Genomic DNA, 20,528 nt, shown 5'->3' on the forward strand with positions numbered 1-20,528 from the left:
TTTCACAACAGCTGCCTTATACACACAAGTGTAAAGGGATGGAGAATATGTACATAAAGATATATGAATGAGTGGTACAGAACGGCATAGGCAAGATCCAGTAGATGGTATAGAGTACAGTATATACATATGACATGAGTAATGTAGAGTATGTAAACATGTAAAAGTGGCATTAGCTTGTTTGATTGCCTTGCGAAGGGAATAGCTACACTGTTTGTATTCGGTCATGTTTCCGGTCACCTAGTCTCTCTAGACAGATGGTTTGCTTGACTAATTTACAAAGCTCCAAGGTCTGGGATATCCCAGACTACATCACTATCAGTAGTTATCAGTAGCTAACTGTCCTACTGAGGAAAGATTATTGGACGAGTGTGAACATAGGCAAGAGAGAGTTTCCTTCCAATATTTTTTGGCATCAGTCTCAGCTCTATTCTTTTTAAATCCAGGTCACATTGAGATTCAGTTTATTAATTTATAAGCAGTTGAAACAATACAAGTTTTCCCTGCCAATGTTTCAGTAAAAAGCTGAGGGCTGGAGAAATCTAACCGCTCTAAAATGCATAGACAGAGTTATTGATACAAGGACTGACAATCCATGATGCCTCATGGGTATAACTATAAATATAGTTTTAACCATGTTTTGAAGCGTTGTTTGTGTGTTTGTTTAATGAACTTTATTGACAAATATTGGAGTAAAAACAAGTTTACATTTATAGATTAGAGATTAAGATAACTTTATTGACAAATATTGGAGTAAAAACAAGTTTACATTTATAGATTAGAGCTTAAGATTACTTTATTGGTCAATTGCACAGAAGGTCCAACCAAAGTTCTGCTTTCAACCCCTCCTAAAGACACATATACAGGTTCTGGAGAGCTGTGGGCGGCCTTTGTGGGGGTTTAAGTGCCTTGCTCAAGGGCACAATATGGTATCTAGGATTTCATACTAGCATGGCTACCTGGGTTCTGATGGCGGACGACAATGGAACTCATGAGGCATTTATAAGTCCTATTCTTCAGGAATCCTTAAGTCCAGAAATGGATGTAGCAGCTGCTTATCGTCCCGTTAAACTTAACCTATGACCTGAGCTATCACCTTATGTATTACTGCCCCCCACCCCACCCAGACATCCTTAGAAAACCCACACAAAAAATGGCTGTGAGCAGCAATGAAAGGGGTTCACAGGGATGACAGAAAGGATCACAAGATCAGTTGGAGAACAAACCAAACGCTCTATCATGTCGAAATGATCTTCGTTTCATGTGCAATCAGTGAAATCTTTACCACATTTATCTCTCAGTAGCACAAGGACGTCCGTGATAGGGATGAGCGTCTGCTAAATGACTTAAATGTAAATGTAAATGGATGACACGCTTCACGTTGATAGATCAGTGTGGATTTACAGTGGTTAAAAAAAGGACAATGTGATTTTTTTATATTTTTTATTTGTCAATACCTCAGGCTTTGTTTGCCCAATCCCTTTAGCTTGTTCTCAAACTAAGTCATGGGCTGACGTACTGCACATGGCACATGCTGTCACGAACCTCTCTGAAGAGGGTGTCTCTTCCTGTCACATGCCACATCTGGTGTCATGTGGTTCATGAGAAGATTTCTGGGGAGTATTTTTGTTGTTGTTGCATATTGTAGCATATTAGTGTTAGTCTGTACATTAGTTAGTTATTAATATGCTAATATGCTAATATGCTAATATGTATAGAGTGGTCATCTTTGAATGAATCAACATTATTTTCTCCAACTCTTCAGGGACTATTGTGATGAGTCCAAAGACCACATCTGGAGTGAATCTTTTTCAAAAGGTTTTCCCCAAAATATTTCAAGATGGAGGAAAATATATCCTGACCGATCTTATGGGTCCTTTCCCCAGCATGAGGAAAGACACCTATGTACACAAGTCCACGTGTCTAGGTCAAACAGGGTGACGGATATGAGGGTTTAGGTGAGACTGCTTAGAATAGTGCCCTCTGTAGGCCAATCGAATGCCATTCAAGTTTGACCAAGTTAATCATTGCCTCTAGTTTCTGTGTTCCAAATTAGAAAGAGTAATTTGACCATCTTAAAAAACAATAACATTGGTGAACCTCTAATTATACCTCTCATTACACGTCTCCTGGCCTGGGCCACGCATTCATTCTGTCCCTTACACTAAAATTGAGTCAGTTATATAAAACGAAATACAAATATTTTTTTATACAAATGAAAATAAATAAATACTAACAAATCAGTTCTGAAAACTAAAATTAAACTGATCTCCAAATAATAGTTTATTTTTATAGAAACACACACACACACACACACACACACACACACACACACACACACACACACACACACACACACACACACACACACACACACACACACACACACACACACACACACACACACACACACACACACACACACACACACACACACACGTGATTAATATAGAGACAGCAGAATGAAACACTCTTCTCAAATCACCTTCTGCCTATCTGGAAATACATACTGAGACAATGGTCCACGAGCAAGACACTGACTGTATTTCTCTCCATTGATTGGTTGTTCTTCCTTGCTCTGATTGGCTGACTTTAGGCTTTATAAGTCCCAGCATTAGATCCGATACACATCGGCATCGCAGCTCAGGCAGCCGTCTCCAAACGAAGCCATCTGTGCAATGCATTATTAATAGCAGTACCTGTGAATTACCTGTGTAATCCACCTGCTCGCTGCAGCCTCTTGTTCAGTCTTCCCGGAGAGACATTTCTTAACTTGTATTTGACAGCCGTGGCACAGCTTGCATGGACTGGAATCCTGGCACCGACATTGATTAGGCCTGATGGGCCAGGGACTTGAGGAGAGGAGGTAGGGGGGTGTGTGTGTGGTGTGTGGTGTGTGTGTGTGTGTGTGTGTGTGTGTGTGTGTGTGTGTGTGTGTGTGTGTGTGTGTGTGTGTGTGTGTGTGTGTGTGTGTGTGTGTGTGTGTGTGTGTGTGTGTGTGTGTGTGTGTGTGTGTGTGTGTGTGTGTGTGTGTGTGTGTGTGTGTGTGTGTGTGTGTGTGTGTGTGTGTGTGTGTGTGTGTGTGTGTGTGCGTGCGTGTGTGTGTGTGAAAAGGTTCATTCCTGTTTTATAATTTGACAACATTAGAAAATAGAGTTTAATAATGAGACTAATAATCATCTCAAAATAAATGATAATTAAAAGAGCTCCGGGTGTCAACCTGGTACCTGAGAGACAGGATATGAAACCAACCGCCTCGTGTTATATAATATATGCTATTTCACAGACGGGATCCTCCAAATCATTCTGCCATTTTTTTGCTCAAATTAAACTCCCAAACCTGGTCCATACAGCACCATGCTGTACCTATTGATCCATACAGCACCATGCTGTATCTACTGATCTATACAGCACCATGCTGTACCTACTGATCTATACAGCATCATGCTGTACCTACTGATCCATACAGCATCATGCTGTACCTACTGATCCATACAGCACCATTCTGTACCTACTGATCTATTCAGCACCATGCTGTAGCTACTGATCTATACAGCACCATGCTGTACCTACTGATCCATACAGCACCATGCTGTATCTACTGATCTATACAGCACCATGCAGTACCTACTGATCTATACAGCACCATGCTGTACCTACTGATCCATTCAGCACGATGCTGTACCTATTGATCCATACAGCACCATCCTGTACCTACTGATCTATTCAGCACCATGCTGTACCTACTGATCTATACAGCACCATTCTGTACCTACTGATCTATTCAGCACCATGCTGTACCTACTGATCTATACAGCACCATTCTGTACCTACTGATCCATACAGCACCATCCTGTACCTACTGATCTATACAGCACCATGCTGTACCTACTGATCCATACAGCACCATGCTGTACCTACTGATCTATACAGCACCATTCTGTACCTACTGATCTATTCAGCACCATGCTGTACCTACTGATCCATACAGCACCATGCTGCACATACTGATCTATACAGCACCATGCTATACAGCACCATCCTGTACCTATTGATATATACAGCACCATGCTATACATACTGATCTATACAGCACCATCCTGTACCTACCGATCCATACAGCACCATGCTGTACCTACTGATCTATACAGCATCATTCTGTACCTACTGATCTATACAGCACCATCCTGTACATACTGATCCATACAGCACCATCTTGTACCTACTGATCCATACAGCACCATGCTGTATCTACTGATCTATACAGCACCATGCTGTACCTACTGATCTATACAGCATCATGCTGTACCTACTGATCCATACAGCATCATGCTGTACCTACTGATCCATACAGCACCATTCTGTACCTACTGATCTATTCAGCACCATGCTGTAGCTACTGATCTATACAGCACCATGCTGTACCTACTGATCCATACAGCACCATGCTGTATCTACTGATCTATACAGCACCATGCAGTACCTACTGATCTATACAGCACCATGCTGTACCTACTGATCCATTCAGCACGATGCTGTACCTATTGATCCATACAGCACCATCCTGTACCTACTGATCTATTCAGCACCATGCTGTACCTACTGATCTATACAGCACCATTCTGTACCTACTGATCTATTCAGCACCATGCTGTACCTACTGATCTATACAGCACCATTCTGTACCTACTGATCCATACAGCACCATCCTGTACCTACTGATCTATACAGCACCATGCTGTACCTACTGATCCATACAGCACCATGCTGTACCTACTGATCTATACAGCACCATTCTGTACCTACTGATCTATTCAGCACCATGCTGTACCTACTGATCCATACAGCACCATGCTGCACATACTGATCTATACAGCACCATGCTATACAGCACCATCCTGTACCTATTGATATATACAGCACCATGCTATACATACTGATCTATACAGCACCATCCTGTACCTACCGATCCATACAGCACCATGCTGTACCTACTGATCTATACAGCATCATTCTGTACCTACTGATCTATACAGCACCATCCTGTACATACTGATCCATACAGCACCATCTTGTACCTACTGATCTATACAGCATCATTCTGTACCTACTGATCTATACAGCACCATGCTGTACCTACTGATTTATACAGCACCATCCTGTACCTACTGATCTATACAGCACCATGCTGTACCTACTGATCTATACAGCACCATCCTGTACCTACTGATCTATACAGCACCATCCTGTACCTACTGATCCATACAGCACCATGCTGTACCTACTGATCTATACAGCAGCATCCTGTACCTACTGATCTATACAGCACCATCCTGTACCTACTGATCCATACAGCACCATGCTGTACCTACTGATCCATACAGCACCATGTTAATATAATAATAATAATATAATATATGCCATTTAGCAGACGCTTTTATCCAAAGCGACTTACAGTCATGTGTGCATACATTCTACATATGGGTGGTCCCGGGGATCGAACCCACTACCCTGGCATTACAAGCGCCATGTTCTACCAACTGAGCTACAGAAGGACCATACTGTTCTACTGTTAGTTAACCTGTTAATCTGCTGCTCTCTCCTCCAGCTAGCCTTAGTGTTGATACCACCTGTCACCATCGTCTGTTTAATCTGCGTATATACTGTGGTTGTAACATCTGCTTCCAGCTCACAGCCTCAAACACGTAGATCCCCTGAACACAGCTCACTCTCCAACTCACAGCCTCAAACACGTAGATCCCCTGAACACAGCTCACTCTCCAGCCCACTCTCCAGCTCACACTCTCAAACACGTAGATTCCCTGAACACAGCTCACTCTCCAACTCACACTCTCAAACACGTAGATCCCCTGAACACAGCTCACTCTCCAACTCACAGCCTCAAACACATAGATCCCCTGAACACAGCTCACTCTCCAACTCACACTCTCAAACACGTAGATCCCCTGAACACAGCTCACTCTCCAACTCACAGCCTCAAACACGTAGATCCCCTGAACACAGCTCACTCTCCAACTCACAGCCTCAAACACGTAGATCCCCTGAACACAGCTCACTCTCCAACTCACAGCCTCAAACACGTAGATCCCCTGAACACAGCTCACTCTCCAACTCACACTCTAAAACACCTAGATCCCCTGAACGCAGCTCACTCTCCAGATCCCAATCACCTGAATTCTGATCACCTGTTCACACACCTGTATGTCATTTACACTATTTAGTTCAGTTCTTTGCATCCCATCACTGTGAGGTATTGTTTGTTTTGATTCACACTTCTAGTCGGAGCTCTGTTTTTCCCCTTGATTTATTCCTCCCGTGTTTGATAGTTTTTGCCTGCCTCACTAACGATGCCTTTTCCCTATTCCCTGCCTGTACTTTAGTCTCTCGGATTCTCTGTTATCTACCTATTGCCTGATCTCCCAGACTACGTTATTAGCCTTCTCCCTGCCTGTACTGTTGCCCTTTTGGACCCCCTGTGTATGACCTTCTGTCTGCCCCTGGACCCAGCTACCTGCCTCCTCCTGTGTATGACCTTCTGTCTGCCCCTGGACCCAGCTACCTGCCTCCTCCTGTGTATGACCTTCTGCCTGCCCCTGGACCCAGCTACCTGCCTCCTCCTGTGTATGACCTTCTGCCTGCCCCTGGACCCAGCTACCTGCCTCCTCCTGTGTATGACCTTCTGCCTGCCCCTGGACCCAGCTACTACCTGCCTCCTCCTGTGTGTGACCTTCTGCCTGCCCCTGGAACCAGCTAGCAGGCCTCCTCCTGTGTATGACCTTCTGCCTGCCCCTGGACCCAGCTACTACCTGCCTCCTCCTGTGTATGACCTTCTGCCTGCCCCTGGACCCAGCTACCTACCTCCTTTTGTGGTCCTTTACAAAGATACACCTACTGCGCCCTGCGCTTGAGACCAGCTCTCTGTCTCCCATCGTGTTCATTACAGTGTTACTGTAGCACAGTGCTGAGCTTACCCAAATGTTGTTTGTTGAGGAGACAGGGAGTGTGAATGTGTGGAGACACTGTGTGAGCGTGCTCATGGTGGCTTGGATTTGAGAAGCTGTGTGTGAATGTCTTTCTGCTCTGCCTGCCATTAATATGTATGAGCTGCCTCCTGATTTAGACATGACTCGGTACAGTGGCCCGTTTTTGGAAATATGTGAACAGAGCGTTACAGGAAAAGTGATGGTTTTGTCTGTTACTGACTGAAAGATATAGGAGGTAGAAGAGACAGACAGGAGAGATATAGGAGGTAGATGAGACAGACAGGAGAGATATAGGAGATAGAAGAGACAGACAGGAGAGATATAGGAGGTAGAAGAGACAGACAGGAGAGATATAGGAGGTAGAAGAGACAGACAGGAGAGATATAGGAGGTAGAAGAGACAGACAGGAGAGATATAGAAGGTAGAAGAGACAGACAGGAGAGATATAGGAGGTAGAAGAGACAGACAGGAGAGATATAGGAGGTAGAAGAGACAGACAGGAGAGATATAGGAGGTAGAAGAGACAGACAGGAGAGATATAGGAGGTAGAAGAGACAGACAGGAGAGATATAGGAGGTAGAAGAGACAGACAGGAGAGATATAGGAGGTAGAAGAGACAGACAGGAGAGACAGACAGGAGAGATATAGGAAGGTAGAAGAGACAGACAGGAGAGATATAGGAGGTAGAAGAGACAGACAGGAGAGATATAGGAGGTAGAAGAGACAGACAGGAGAGATATAGGAGGTTGAAGAGACAGACAGGAGAGATATAGGTAATAGATGAGACAGACAGGAGGGATATAGGAGGTAGAAGAGACAGACAGGAGAGATATAGGAGGTAGAAGAGACAGACAGGAGAGATATAGAAGGTAGAAGAGACAGACATGAGAGATATAGGAGGTAGAAGAGACAGACAGGAGAGATATAGGTAATAGATGAGACAGACAGGAGGGATATAGGAGGTAGAAGAGACAGACAGGAGAGATATAGGAGGTAGAAGAGACAGACAGGAGAGATATAGGAGGTAGAAGAGACAGACAGGAGAGATATAGGTAATAGATGAGACAGACAGGAGGGATATAGGAGGTAGAAGAGACAGACAGGAGAGATATAGGAGGTAGAAGAGACAGACAGGAGAGATATAGGAGGTAGACAAGACAGTAACAACAGGAGAGATATAGGAGGTAGAAGAGACAGACAGGAGAGATATAGGAGGTAGAAGAGACAGACAGGAGAGATATAGGAGGTAGAAGAGACAGACAGGATAGATATAGGAGGTAGAAGAGACAGACAGGAGAGATATAGAAGGTAGAAGAGACAGACATGAGAGATATAGGAGGTAGACAAGACAGTCAGGAGAGATATAGGAGGTAGAAGAGACAGACATGAGAGATATAGGAGGTAGAAGAGACAGACAGGAGAGATATGAGGTAGTAGAGACAAGATGGATATAGGAGGTAGAAGAGACAGACAGAAGAGACAGACAGGAGAGATATAGGAAGGTAGAAGAGACAGACAGGAGAGATATAGAAGGTAGAAGAGACAGACAGGAGAGATATAGGAGGTAGAAGAGACAGACAGGAGAGATATAGGTAATAGATGAGACAGACAGGAGGGATATAGGAGGTAGAAGAGACAGACAGGAGAGATATAGGAGGTAGAAGAGACAGACAGGAGAGATATAGGAGGTAGACAAGACAGTAACAACAGGAGAGATATAGGAGGTAGAAGAGACAGACAGGAGAGATATAGGAGGTAGAAGAGACAGACAGGAGAGATATAGGAGGTAGAAGAGACAGTCAGGAGAGATATAGGAGGTAGAAGAGACAGACAGGAGAGATATAGGAAGGTAGAAGAGACAGACAGGAGAGATATTGGAGGTAGAAGAGACAGGCAGGAGAGATATAGGAGGTAGAAGAGACAGACAGGAGAGATATAGGAGGTAGAAGAGACAGACAGGAGAGATATAGGAGGTAGAAGAGACAGACAGGAGAGATATAGGAGGTAGAAGAGACAGACAGGAGGAATATAGGAGGTAGAAGAGACAGACAGGAGAGATATAGGAGGTAGAAGAGACAGACAGGAGGAATATAGGAGGTAGAAGAGACAGACAGGAGGAATATAGGAGGTAGAAGAGACAGACAGGAGAGATATAGGAGGTAGAAGAGACAGACAGGAGGAATATAGGAGGTAGAAGAGACAGACAGGAGAGATATAGGAGGTAGAAGAGATAGTAACAACAGGAGCGACAGTAGATTCAATGAAGATGGTAGAAATAGTGGACAGTAAAAATATTAAATCAAATTGTATTTGTCATATGGGTGTAGACTTTACAGTGAAGTCCTTCCCAACAATGCAGAGTTTAATAGTAACACAAGAGGAATAAAATACACAAGACTGGAGCTATATACAGGAAGTACCAGAACAATGTGGAGCTATATACAGGAAGTACCAGATCAATGTAGAGCTATATACAGGAAGTACCAGATCAATGTGGAGCTATATACAGGAAGTACCAGATCAATGTGGAGCTATATACAGGAAGTACCAGATCAATGTAGAGCTATATAAAGGAAATACCAGATCAATGTGGAGCTATATGCAGGAAGTACCAGATCAATGTAGAGCTATATACAGGAAGTACCAGATCAATGTGGATCTATATACAGGAAGTACCAGATCAATGTGGAGCTATATACAGGAAGTACCAGATCAATGTGGAGCTATATACAGGAAGTACCAGATCAATGTAGAGCTATATACAGGAAGTACCAGATCAATGTGGAGCTATATACAGGAAGTACCAGATCAATGTGGAGCTATATTCTCCACACTCTCTCTGCTCTGTAGCTGAGCCGTTCTCCACACTCTCTCTGCTCTGTAGCTGAGCTGTTCTCCACTCTCTCTCTGCTCTGTAGCTGAGCCGTTCTCCACTCTCTCTCTGCTCTGTAGCTGAGCCGTTCTCCACTCTCTCTCTGCTCTGTAGCTGAGCCGTTCTCCACTCTCTCTCTGCTCTGTAGCTGAGCCGTTCTCCACTCTCTCTCTGCTCTGTAGCTGAGCCGTTCTCCACTCTCTCTCTGCTCTGTAGCTGAGCCGTTCTCCACTCTCTCTGCTCTGTAGCTGAGCCGTTCTCCAGCTCTCTCTCTTCTGTAGCTCTCTCTCTGCTCTGTAGCTGAGCCGTTCTCCACTCTCTCTGCTCTGTAGCTGAGCCGTTCTCCACTCTCTCTCTGCTCTGTAGCTGAGCCGTTCTCCACTCTCTCTCTGCTCTGTAGCTGAGCCGTTCTCCACTCTCTCTCTGCTCTGTAGCTGAGCCGTTCTCCACTCTCTCTGCTCTGTAGCTGAGCCGTTCTCCACTCTCTCTCTCTCTGTAGCTGAGCCGTTCTCCACTCTCTCTCGCTGCTCTGTAGCTGAGCTTTCTGCTCTCTAATCTGCAGCCGAACCCTTCTGCTCACTATGTCTCTGCTCTGCAGCTGAGCCCTCTGCTCTCTCTCGCTGCTCTGTAGCTGAGCCCTCTGCTCTCTCTCTCTAATCTGCAGCCGAACCCTTCTGCTCTCTATGTCTCTGCTCTGTAGCTGAGCCCTCTGCTCTCTCTCGCTGCTCTGTACCTCTGTATCTGAACCCTTCTGTTCTCTCTCTGCTCTGTAGATATAAACCCTTCTGTTCTCTCTCAACTCTGTAGCTATAAACCCTTCTGTTCTCTCTCTGCTCTGTAGCTATAAACCCTTCTGTTCTCTCTCTGCTCTGTAGCTATAAACCCTTCTGTTCTCTCTCTGCTCTGTAGCTATAAACCCTTCTGCTCTCTCTCTCTGCTCTGTAGCTATAAACCCCTCTGTTCTCTCTCTGCTCTGTAGCTATAAACCTTTCTGTTCTCTCTCTGCTCTGTAGCTATAAACCCTTCTGTTCTCTCTCTGCTCTGTAGCTATAAACCCTTCTGTTCTCTCTCTGCTCTGTAGCTATACACCCTTCTGTTCTCTCTCTGCTCTGTAGCTATAAACCCTCTCTGTTCTGTTCTCTCTCTCTGTAGCTGTAAACCCTTCTTGCTCTCTCTGCTCTGTAGCTATAAACCCTTCTGTTCTCTCTCTGCTCTGTAGCTATAAACCCTTCTGTTCTCTCTCTGCTCTGTAGCTATAAACCCTTGTACTCTGTAGCTATAAACCTCTGTTCTCTGCTCTGTAGCTATAAACCCTTCTGTTCTCTCTCTGCTCTGTAGCTATACAACCCTTCTGTTCTCTCTCTGCTTTGTAGCTATAAACCCTTCTGTTCTCTCTGCTCTGTAGCTATAAACCCTTCTGTTCTCTCTCTGCTCTGTAGCTATAAACCCTTCTGTTCTCTCTCTGCTCTGTAGCTATAAACCCTTCTGTTCTCTCTCTGCTCTGTAGCTATAAACCCTTCTGCTCTGCTCTGTAGCTATAAACCCTTCTGTTCTCTCTCTGCTCTGTAGCTATAAACCCTTCTGTTCTCTCTCTGCTCTGTAGCTATAAACCCTTCTGTTCTCTTTCTGCTCTGTAGCTATAAACCCTTCTGTTCTCTCTCTGCTCTGTAGCTATAAACCCTTCTGCTCTCTCTCTGCTCTGTAGCTATAAACCCCTCTCTCTGTTCTCCCTTCTGTTCTCTCTGCTCTGTAGCTATAAACCCTTCTGTTCTCTCTCTGCTCTGTAGCTATAAAACCCTTCTGTTCTAAACCCTCTCTGCTCTGTAGCTATAAACCCTTCTGCTCTCTCTCTGCTCTGTAGCTATAAACCCTTCTGTTCTCTCTCTGCTCTGTAGCTACAAACCCTTCTGCTCTCTCTCTGCTCTGTAGCTAAACCCTTCTGCTCTCTCTCTGCTCTGTAGCTATAAACCCCTCTGTTCTCTCTCTGCTCTGTAGCTATAAACCCTTCTGTTCTCTCTCTGCTCTGTAGCTATAAACCCTTCTGTTCTCTCTCTGCTCTGTAGCTATAAACCCTTCTGTTCTCTCTCTGCTCTGTAGCTATACACCCTTCTGTTCTCTCTCTGCTCTGTAGCTATAAACCCTTCTGTTCTCTCTCTGCTCTGTAGCTGTAAACCCTTCTGTTCTCTCTCTGCTCTGTAGCTATAAACCCTTCTGTTCTGTTCTCTCTCTGCTCTGTAGCTATAAACCCTTCTGTTCTCTCTGCTCTGTAGCTATAAACCCTTCTGCTCTGTAGCTCTCTGCTCTGCTCTGTAGCTATAAACCCTTCTGTTCTCTCTCTGCTCTGTAGCTATAAACCCTTCTGCTTTCTCTCTGCTCTGTAGCTGAGCCCTTCTGCTCTGCTGTGGTGTGTGCTGGCGTCAGAGCGCTCAGTACCTCCCTCGCTCGCTCAATCACTGCACTGCAGTGGCAGCCCCCCCTCCGCTCTGTCCTCCTTCTCTCACACACAATGCGGCTCAGCAGCACACAGCCTGGGCTCTTACTCTCCTCATTCATCACCGGTATGGTCGCTCTGTTCTGCTCTTTACCACAGTCGCTGATATAGACTCACCGAGCTACCGCCCAGCCGCTTTCTCACCCTTCTCTCTCTCTCTCTCTCTCTCTCTCTCTCTCTCTCTCTCTCTCTCTCTCTCTCTCTCTCTCTCTCTCTCTCTCTCTCTCTCTCTCTCTCTCTCTCTCTCTCACCCTCTCTCCCTCTCTCTCTCTCTCTCTCTCTCTCTCTCTCTCTCTCTCTCTCTCTCTCTCTCTCTCTCTCTCTCTCTCTCTCTCTCTCTCTCAGAAGGAGTAATGGAGTGGACCACCATGTAGACAGTCAGCAGCCAGAGACAGAAGAGAAGCTAGAAGCTGCAGAATGGGAACATAACCTCTGGAGCGGCTCCTGCCATGAAAAGAAGCGCACTAAGAACAGAAGGGATGTTATTATCGTGTGGACGGTCCTCTGCTCCTCTCGCTGGTCTAACTTGCTTCTCTTAGTGTTCTCCTGGATGGTCGTGTGGTTATACGGTATTTTCTCCACGTCGCTCATTTATTAAGGGAACTGTCTGTATCTCAAACCGAGGATTTAGATGTTTCGCCCTCTGTCTGTCCGCGGGTGCTGCAGCATCACAGCTCTTTCTCTCTCTCTCTGACCTAGAGATCTATCTTCTGGTTTCTCCGGTATCAACGGGCACATTCCAGTGTCATTCATCCCTCTCTCTCTCTCTCTCTCTCTCTCTCTCTCTCTCTGTCTCTCTCTGTCTCTCTGTCTCTCTCTCTCTCTCTCTCTCTCTCTCTCTCTCTCTCTCTCTCTCTCTCTCTCTCTCTCTCGCTTTCTCTTTCCCTTTCTTTATTTTTAAGAATCTCTCTTTCTCTCAACCTACACGACTCATTGAGTTTTGTTTCTGCGTCAAGATACTGAGCAGCTAGTCAAGTCACCATGGGGGACCTGAGGAACAGTGATTATTACGCTAAGAACCAAGGAAACGATGTCAGCAGTAACCACGAGGGGGGCTTTGGGGTCTCGGTCATGGAGCTGCGCGACCTCATGGAGCTGAGAGGCAGCGAGGCGGTGGTTAAGATCCAGGAGGAGTACGGGGACATGGACGGGCTCTGTCAAAGGCTCAGAACATCACCCACAGAAGGTGAGTCACACGACTTCACACCGGCCTCCGGGCTCTCTCACTCTATGTGTGTGTGTTTTAATGGCTGTGTGTGTTTTAATGGCTGTGTGTGTGTGTGTGTGTGTGTGTGTGTGTGTGTGTGTGTGTGTGTGTGTGTGTGTGTGTGTGTGTGTGTGTGTGTGTGTGTGTGTGTGTGTGTGTGTGTGTGTGTGTGTGTGGGTGTGGGTGTGTGGGTGGGGGTGGGTGTCAAACCCAGCAAGTGTTAAAGAGGTGTTTTGTAACACTGGAGAATATGATATTCCCATATGATGCAGTGCATGACATGTATGAGTTAGAATTAGGTCACTTACACAATGTCTATGATTAAAACGCTATGTCTATGATTAAAACGCTGTCTATGATTAAAACGCTATGTCTATGATTAAAACCCTGTCTATGATTAAAACGCTATGTCTATGATTAAAACGCAATGTCTACGACTAAAATGCAATGTCTACGATTAAAACACTATGTCTACGATTAAAACGCTATGTCTATGATTAAAACGCTATGTCTACGATTAAAACGCTATGTCTACGACTAAAATGCAATGTCTACGATTAAAACACTATGTCTACGATTAAAACACTATGTCTACGATTAAAACGCTATGTCTACGACTAAAATGCAATGTCTACGATTAAAACACTATGTCTACGATTAAAACACTATGTCTACGATTAAAACACAATGTTATATGGAGTATATCATTTCTGTAACTAGAAGCACAGATCCCAGAAAAGCGTTTGAAAAGCCTAAAGATACAGATATTTAAAGATGTCTTAAAACACAGTACAGCATATCCATCCACTACTGGCATGATGTGTACGACACCATGAGCACTTAAAACACACATTTGAATGACAGTAATGAAATGCCTCCGTGCTGTGGTTAACCCCTTGCCTGGTGACCTCCGTGCTGTGGTTAACCCCTTGCCTGGCGACCTCCATGCTGTGGTTAACCCCTTGCCTGGTGACCTCCGTGCTGTGGTTAGCCCCTTGCCTGGCGACCTCCGTGCTGTGGTTAACCCCTTGCCTGGCGACCTCCGTGCTGTGGTTAACCCCTTGCCTGGCGACCTCCGTGCTGTGGTTAACCCCTTGCCTGGCGACCTCCGTGCTGTGGTTAACCCCTTGCCTGGCGACCTCCGTGCTGTGGTTAACCCCTTGCCTGGCGACCTCCGTGCTGTGGTTAGCCCCTTGCCTGATGACTCAAACTGAATTGTCCCTCTGCCGCATGTTCGCTACGTTCTTCAGTCTGAGACTGACATCGTCGAAGTTGTTTGTGGTGAAGTCAAAAAGAGGGTTGTTGTACAAAACAAAGTCATCAGTATCAGAGCCAATGACGAATTTTCAAAAACACTGCTATACCCAAGTGTGTTCTGGCTCTTGGCCAAACACCACGGTTTCTGGGACCAATCAGACGGTCTAGAAATCATAAGGGACGGATCAGATCCAGACTCATTGCGGAGAGAAGAAACTAATGTCCGTCGGCGTAGCATAACGTTTGGCCGGAGCAAGGACTCTGGGTGGAGAGAAGAAACTAATGGCCGTCGGCGTAGCATAACGTTTGGCCGGAGCAAGGACTCTGGGTGGAGAGAAGAAACTAATGGCCGTCGGCGTAGCATAACGTTTGGCCGGAGCAAGGACTCTGGGTGGAGAGAAGAAACTAATGTCCGTCGGCGTAGCATAACGTTTGGCCGGAGCAAGGACTCTGGGTGGAGAGAAGAAACTAATGTCCGTCGGCGTAGCATAACGTTTGGCCGGAGCAAGGACTCTGGGTGGAGAGAAGAAACTAATGAGAAGAAACTAATGTCCGTCGGCGTAGCATAACGTTTGGCCGGAGCAAGGACTCTGGGTGGAGAGAAGAAACTAATGGCCGTCGGCGTAGCATAACGTTTGGCCGGAGCAAGGACTCTGGGTGGAGAGAAGAAACTAATGGCCGTCGGCGTAGCATAACGTTTGGCCGGAGCAAGGACTCTGGGTGGCCAGGCATGTCACTGCCCCCTGTTAGTGAGCAAGGAGTTTGGGTGGCCAGGCATGTCACTGCCCCATGTTAGTGAGCAAGGACTCTGGGTGGCCAGGCATGTCCCTGCCCCCTGTTAGTGAGCAAGGAGTTTGGGTGGCCAGGCATGTTACTGCCCCATGTTAGTGAGCAAGGACTCTGGGTGGCCAGGCATGTCCCTGCCCCCTGTTAGTGAGCAAGGACTCTGGGTGGCCAGGCATGTCACTGCCCCTTGTTAGTGAGCAAGGACTCTGGGTGGCCAGGCATGTCCCTGCCCCTTGTTAGTGAGCAAGGACTCTGGGTGGCCAGGCATGTCACTGCCCCTTGTTAGTGAGCAAGGACTCTGGGTGGCCAGGCATGTCCCTGCCCCTTGTTAGTGAGCAAGGACTCTGGGTGGCCAGACATGTCCCTGCCCCCTGTTAGTGAGCAAGGAGTCTGGGTGGCTTTGCCCCCTGTTAGTGTGCAGTGACATTGCTTTCGTTAGACATTTCCAGAGCCAGCCACTTCCTCTCTCTCTCCGTCTCTCTAAATTCAATTCAAAGGACTTTATTGGCATGGGAAACATATGCTTAAATTGTTTATTTTACCTTTATTTAACTAGGCAAGTCAGTTAATTAAGAACAAATTCTTATTTTCAATGATGGCCTAGGAACAGTGGGTTAACTGCCTGTTCAGGGGCAGAACGACAAATTTGTACCTTGTCAGCTCGGGGATTTGAACTTTCAACCTTTCTGTTCCTACACTCTAACCACTAGGCTACGCTGCCGCCTCCCACACATTGCCAAAGCAAGTTAAATATTTTATTTCACTTTTGATTATTATCTATCAGAAATGAACAGTAAACATTACACTCACAAAAGTTTCAAAGGAATAGAGACATTTCAAATATCATGTTATGGCTATATACAGTGTTGTAATCATGTGGTGCAGGTGGTATAGCATGGTGTTTGTAATGCCAGGGTTGTGTGTTCAATTCCCATGGCGAACCAGTATGGAAAAGTACAGAAAATGTGTCTGCACACTACTGCCAGGCACTCTGGATAAAAGCCTCTGCTAATTCACTGAAATGTAAGTAAGAACAGAAATATGGGTTGTATTTACTAGGCAGTAGAGGGGACTAAGCACACACTCCTGGGGAGCCCCTTGTTTAGAGGGTCAGCATTGTGGAGTTGTTGTTGCCTACCCTTACCACCTGGGGCTGGCCAATCAGGAAATCCAGTTGCAGAGGGAGGTGTTTTTAGTTCCAGGGTCCTTAACTTAGTGATGAGCTTGGAGAGGACTATAGTGTTGAACACTGAGCTGTAGTCAATGAACAGCATTCTCAAGTAGTTACTTCCCCTCTTGTCCAGGTGGGAGTTGGGAGTGAGATTGCATCATCTGTGGATATATTGAGTTGTTTTGCAAATTAAGAGTGGGCCTGGGATGATGGTGTTGATAAGTGCCATGACCAGCCTTTTAAAGCACTTCATCATTACATATTTGAGTGCTCCAGGGCGATAATAATTTAGTCAGGTTACCTTTGGTACTCTTGGGAACAGGAACAATGGCTTGAAACACGTTGGGATTACAGACTGGGGCAAGGAGAGTTTGAAAATGTCTGTGAAGACACCTGCTAACTGTTAACCTGTTTAAACGTTTTGCTCATATCGACAACAGAGAGTCGAGATCACACAGTCATCTGGAAAAACAGGGGCTTTCGCGTAAGGCACAGTGAAGCATTCCTTGAAGCATAAAAGGTTCTGAAGCATCTCGTGGCCCCCCAATGGTGGAACAAACTCCCTCACGACGCCAGGACAGCGGAGTCAATCACCACCTTCCGGAGACACCTGAAACCCCACCTCTTTAAGGAATACCTAGGATAGGATAAAGTAATCCTTCTCACCCCCCCCTTTAAAATTTAGATGCACTATTGTAAAGTGGCTGTTCCACTGGATGTCATAAGGTGAATGCACCAGTTTGTAAGTCGCTCTGGATAAGAGCGTCTGCTAAATGACTTAAATGTAAATGTAAATGTAATGAGTTTCCCTTTTGTAATCCGTTACCCGTCTGCAAGCCCTGCCACATACGACTAGTGTAGTAGCCGGTGTAGTAGAATTACACCTTCTTCCTCTATTGTCCTTTTTGAAGGGTTTGATGTCTCGTTTGGAGTCATAGTGGGATGTCTGTAGACTTTAGCTCAGCACATCTGTTGCCTGTAAATCTATGGGGTTTGGATACGTTCTTATAGTCGCTGTGGGGACGACATCGTCTATGTACTTATTGGCGAAGCGCGTGACGGTTATGGGGAACTTCTCAATGTTATGGGATGAGTCCCGGAACATATCCCAGTTCTGTACTAGCAAAACATTTACATTTACATTTAAGTCATTTAGCAGACGCTCTTATCCAGAGCGACTTACAAATTGGTGCATTCACCTTATGACATCCAGTGGAACAGTCACTTTACAATAGTGCATCTAAATCTTAAAGGGGGGTGAGAAGGATTACTTATCCTATCCTAGGTATTGCTTAAAGAGGTGGGGTTTCAGGTGTCTCCGGAAGGTGGTGATTGACTCCGCTGTCCTGGCGTCGTGAGGGTGGCTTCTGCTTCGTCCGACCACTTCCATATTGAACACATCACTGGTACTTCCTGTTTGAGCTTTTGTTTTGTAATCAGGAAGCAGAATAATGGAGTCATGGTCAGATTTGCCTAAGGGAGAACGAAGCAGTGCCTTGTGGGTAGAATAAAAGTGGTGTAGAGTTTTAGCGCCCCCCTAGTGGCGCAGGAGACAGGAAGTGAGGTAGGACGGTTTTATGTCTCACAGGGTGAAAAGTCTCAACCCACCAGAAACGCTACCTCTGGGTGAATACCATGAGGTATTCTATATCAGGTAGAGGTGTACAGTTTACCATGAGGTATTCTATATATGGTGAGCAACATCTAGAGATTTCCTTCAAATATGAAGCAGCACATCACTTGTTATTTAAAATAAAAACGTATATTCTCCACCTTTCCAGTTTCCCAGAAGGTGCTGTCCGATCCCCCAAAAAAGTAATTGTAAATATAATGAAAGTCAAGATGTTGCCCTTCTCTGTCAGCGTCAGCCTGTCATACTAGAGTATTTTGTCCTGTCCTGTCCTCCAGCTCTCAGCTACTCCACCAGTGATAGATGCTATATAGCATGTTGTCCTGTCCTGTCCTCCAGCTCTCAGCTACTCCACCAGTGATAGATGCTATATAGCATGTTGTCCTGTCCTCCAGCTCTCAGCTACTTCACCAGTGATAGATGCTATATAGCATGTTGTCACGTCCTCCAGTTCTCAGCTACTCCACCAGTGATAGATGCTATATATCATGTTGTCACGTCCTCCAGCTCTCAGCTACTTCACCAGTGATAGATGCTATATAGCATGTTGTCCTGTCCTGTCCTCCAGCTCTCAGCTACTTCACCAGTGATAGATGCTATATAGCATGTTGTCACGTCCTCCAGCTCTCAGCTACTTCACCAGTGATAGATGCTATATAGCATGTTGTCACGTCCTCCAGCTCTCAGCTACTCTACCAGTGATAGATGCTATATAGCATGTTGTCCTGTCCTGTCCTCCAGCTCTCAGCTACTTCACCAGTGATAGATGCTATATAGCATGTTGTCACGTCCTCCAGCTCTCAGCTACTCCACCAGTGATAGATGCTATATAGCATGTTGTCACGTCCTCCAGCTCTCAGCTACTCCACCAGTGATAGATGCTATATAGCATGTTGTCACGTCCTCCAGCTCTCAGCTACTCCACCTGTGTGGTTATGCGTATGTTTGTTTGTGGTTAGCGGGCCCTGTATGTGGTGGTGATGTAATTCCATTAAGCCATATGTTGTGACCACAGAAATATGATCTGGGTTATTCTCAATCTGTCAACATGCTTGGTCTCAATTGGGTCCTGACTGCTTTTTCTATTGTATCCCTTAGTACTGAGACCTAGTAGGTCTGCCCTCCAGGCCACCCCCCCCAGCTCACCCCAGCCCAGCTCATCCCAGTCCAGCTCACCCCAGCCCAGTTCACCCCAGCTCACCCCAGCCCAGTTCACCCCACCCCACCCCAGTTCACCCAGTCCAGCTCACCCCACCACTTAGAAAAAGGGTTTCAAACGTGTTTTCCGGCTGTCCCCAGAGGATAACCATTTTTGGTTTCAGATAGAATCTTTTTGGATTCTACCTAGAACCAAAAAAAGGGTTCTTTAAAGGCTTTTCCTATGAGGACAGCCGATGAACCCTTTTAGCTTCTACATAGCACCTTTTTTATCTAAGAGTGTAGCACCACACCTGTCCCACTTAAGATAACCACATATACTGTATAACCATCACAGGGCTTCAGACTGGTCTCATAGACTCCACGTAACATAGTAATCGAAAATCCGGGACTTATTTTTCAGTCTCATTACTGAAATATATTTTCCTTGCCCAAAATTGTATATCTTTATGCCTTTGTCTGGGGATTAAAAAAATCCATAACAGTTATAGAGGTCTACTGTCCTCCCTAGTTAACTAGTTTGTTGTCTTGTTTTATTAAATCAGAAGTTATTATCCTGGGTGACCTAAATTACTGTTGGGGAAATTCAGGCTTCAGACACCTAATAGATGTGCAATGATCTGACCCAGCTGGTGACTAAGTTTACATGGCCCGACCTTAAAGACCCTTCAAAGTCAACTCTGATTCATCTTATTTTAACAAATACACCAGAGAAATATGTTTCTACTTGAGGTCGACCGATTATGATTTTTCAATGCCGATACCGATATCGATTATTGGAGGACCAAAAAAAGCTGATACCAATAAAAAAAAATGTTGTAATAATAATAAAATAATAAAAAATAAAATAATAATTATTTGTAATAATGACAATTACAACAATACTGAATGAACACTTATTTTAACTTGATATATTACATCATTAAAATCAATTTAGCCTCAAATAAATAAT

At 45.3% G+C, this 20,528-nt stretch overlaps 1 protein-coding gene across 9 annotated transcripts in view; it reads left to right on the forward strand.

The window, feature by feature from the left end:
• Nucleotides 1–20,528, forward strand: part of LOC124004067 (plasma membrane calcium-transporting ATPase 2-like) — a 210,138-nt gene that overhangs the window by 15,703 nt on the left and 173,907 nt on the right. For 8 of the 9 annotated variants that reach the window (XM_046312835.1, XM_046312844.1, XM_046312837.1 and 5 more), the window contains exon 2: nt 12,713–13,553. In XM_046312835.1, the coding sequence (XP_046168791.1) occupies nt 13,349–13,553 (205 nt within the window). In that variant the 5' untranslated portion in view covers nt 12,713–13,348. Of the gene's footprint in view, nt 1–12,705; nt 13,554–20,528 lie in introns of those variants that run through there. The other variant, XM_046312836.1, reaches the window with a different exon arrangement.

The sequence above is a fragment of the Oncorhynchus gorbuscha genome, linkage group LG18, assembly GCF_021184085.1.
Source record: "Oncorhynchus gorbuscha isolate QuinsamMale2020 ecotype Even-year linkage group LG18, OgorEven_v1.0, whole genome shotgun sequence".
NCBI lineage: Eukaryota > Metazoa > Chordata > Actinopteri > Salmoniformes > Salmonidae > Oncorhynchus > Oncorhynchus gorbuscha.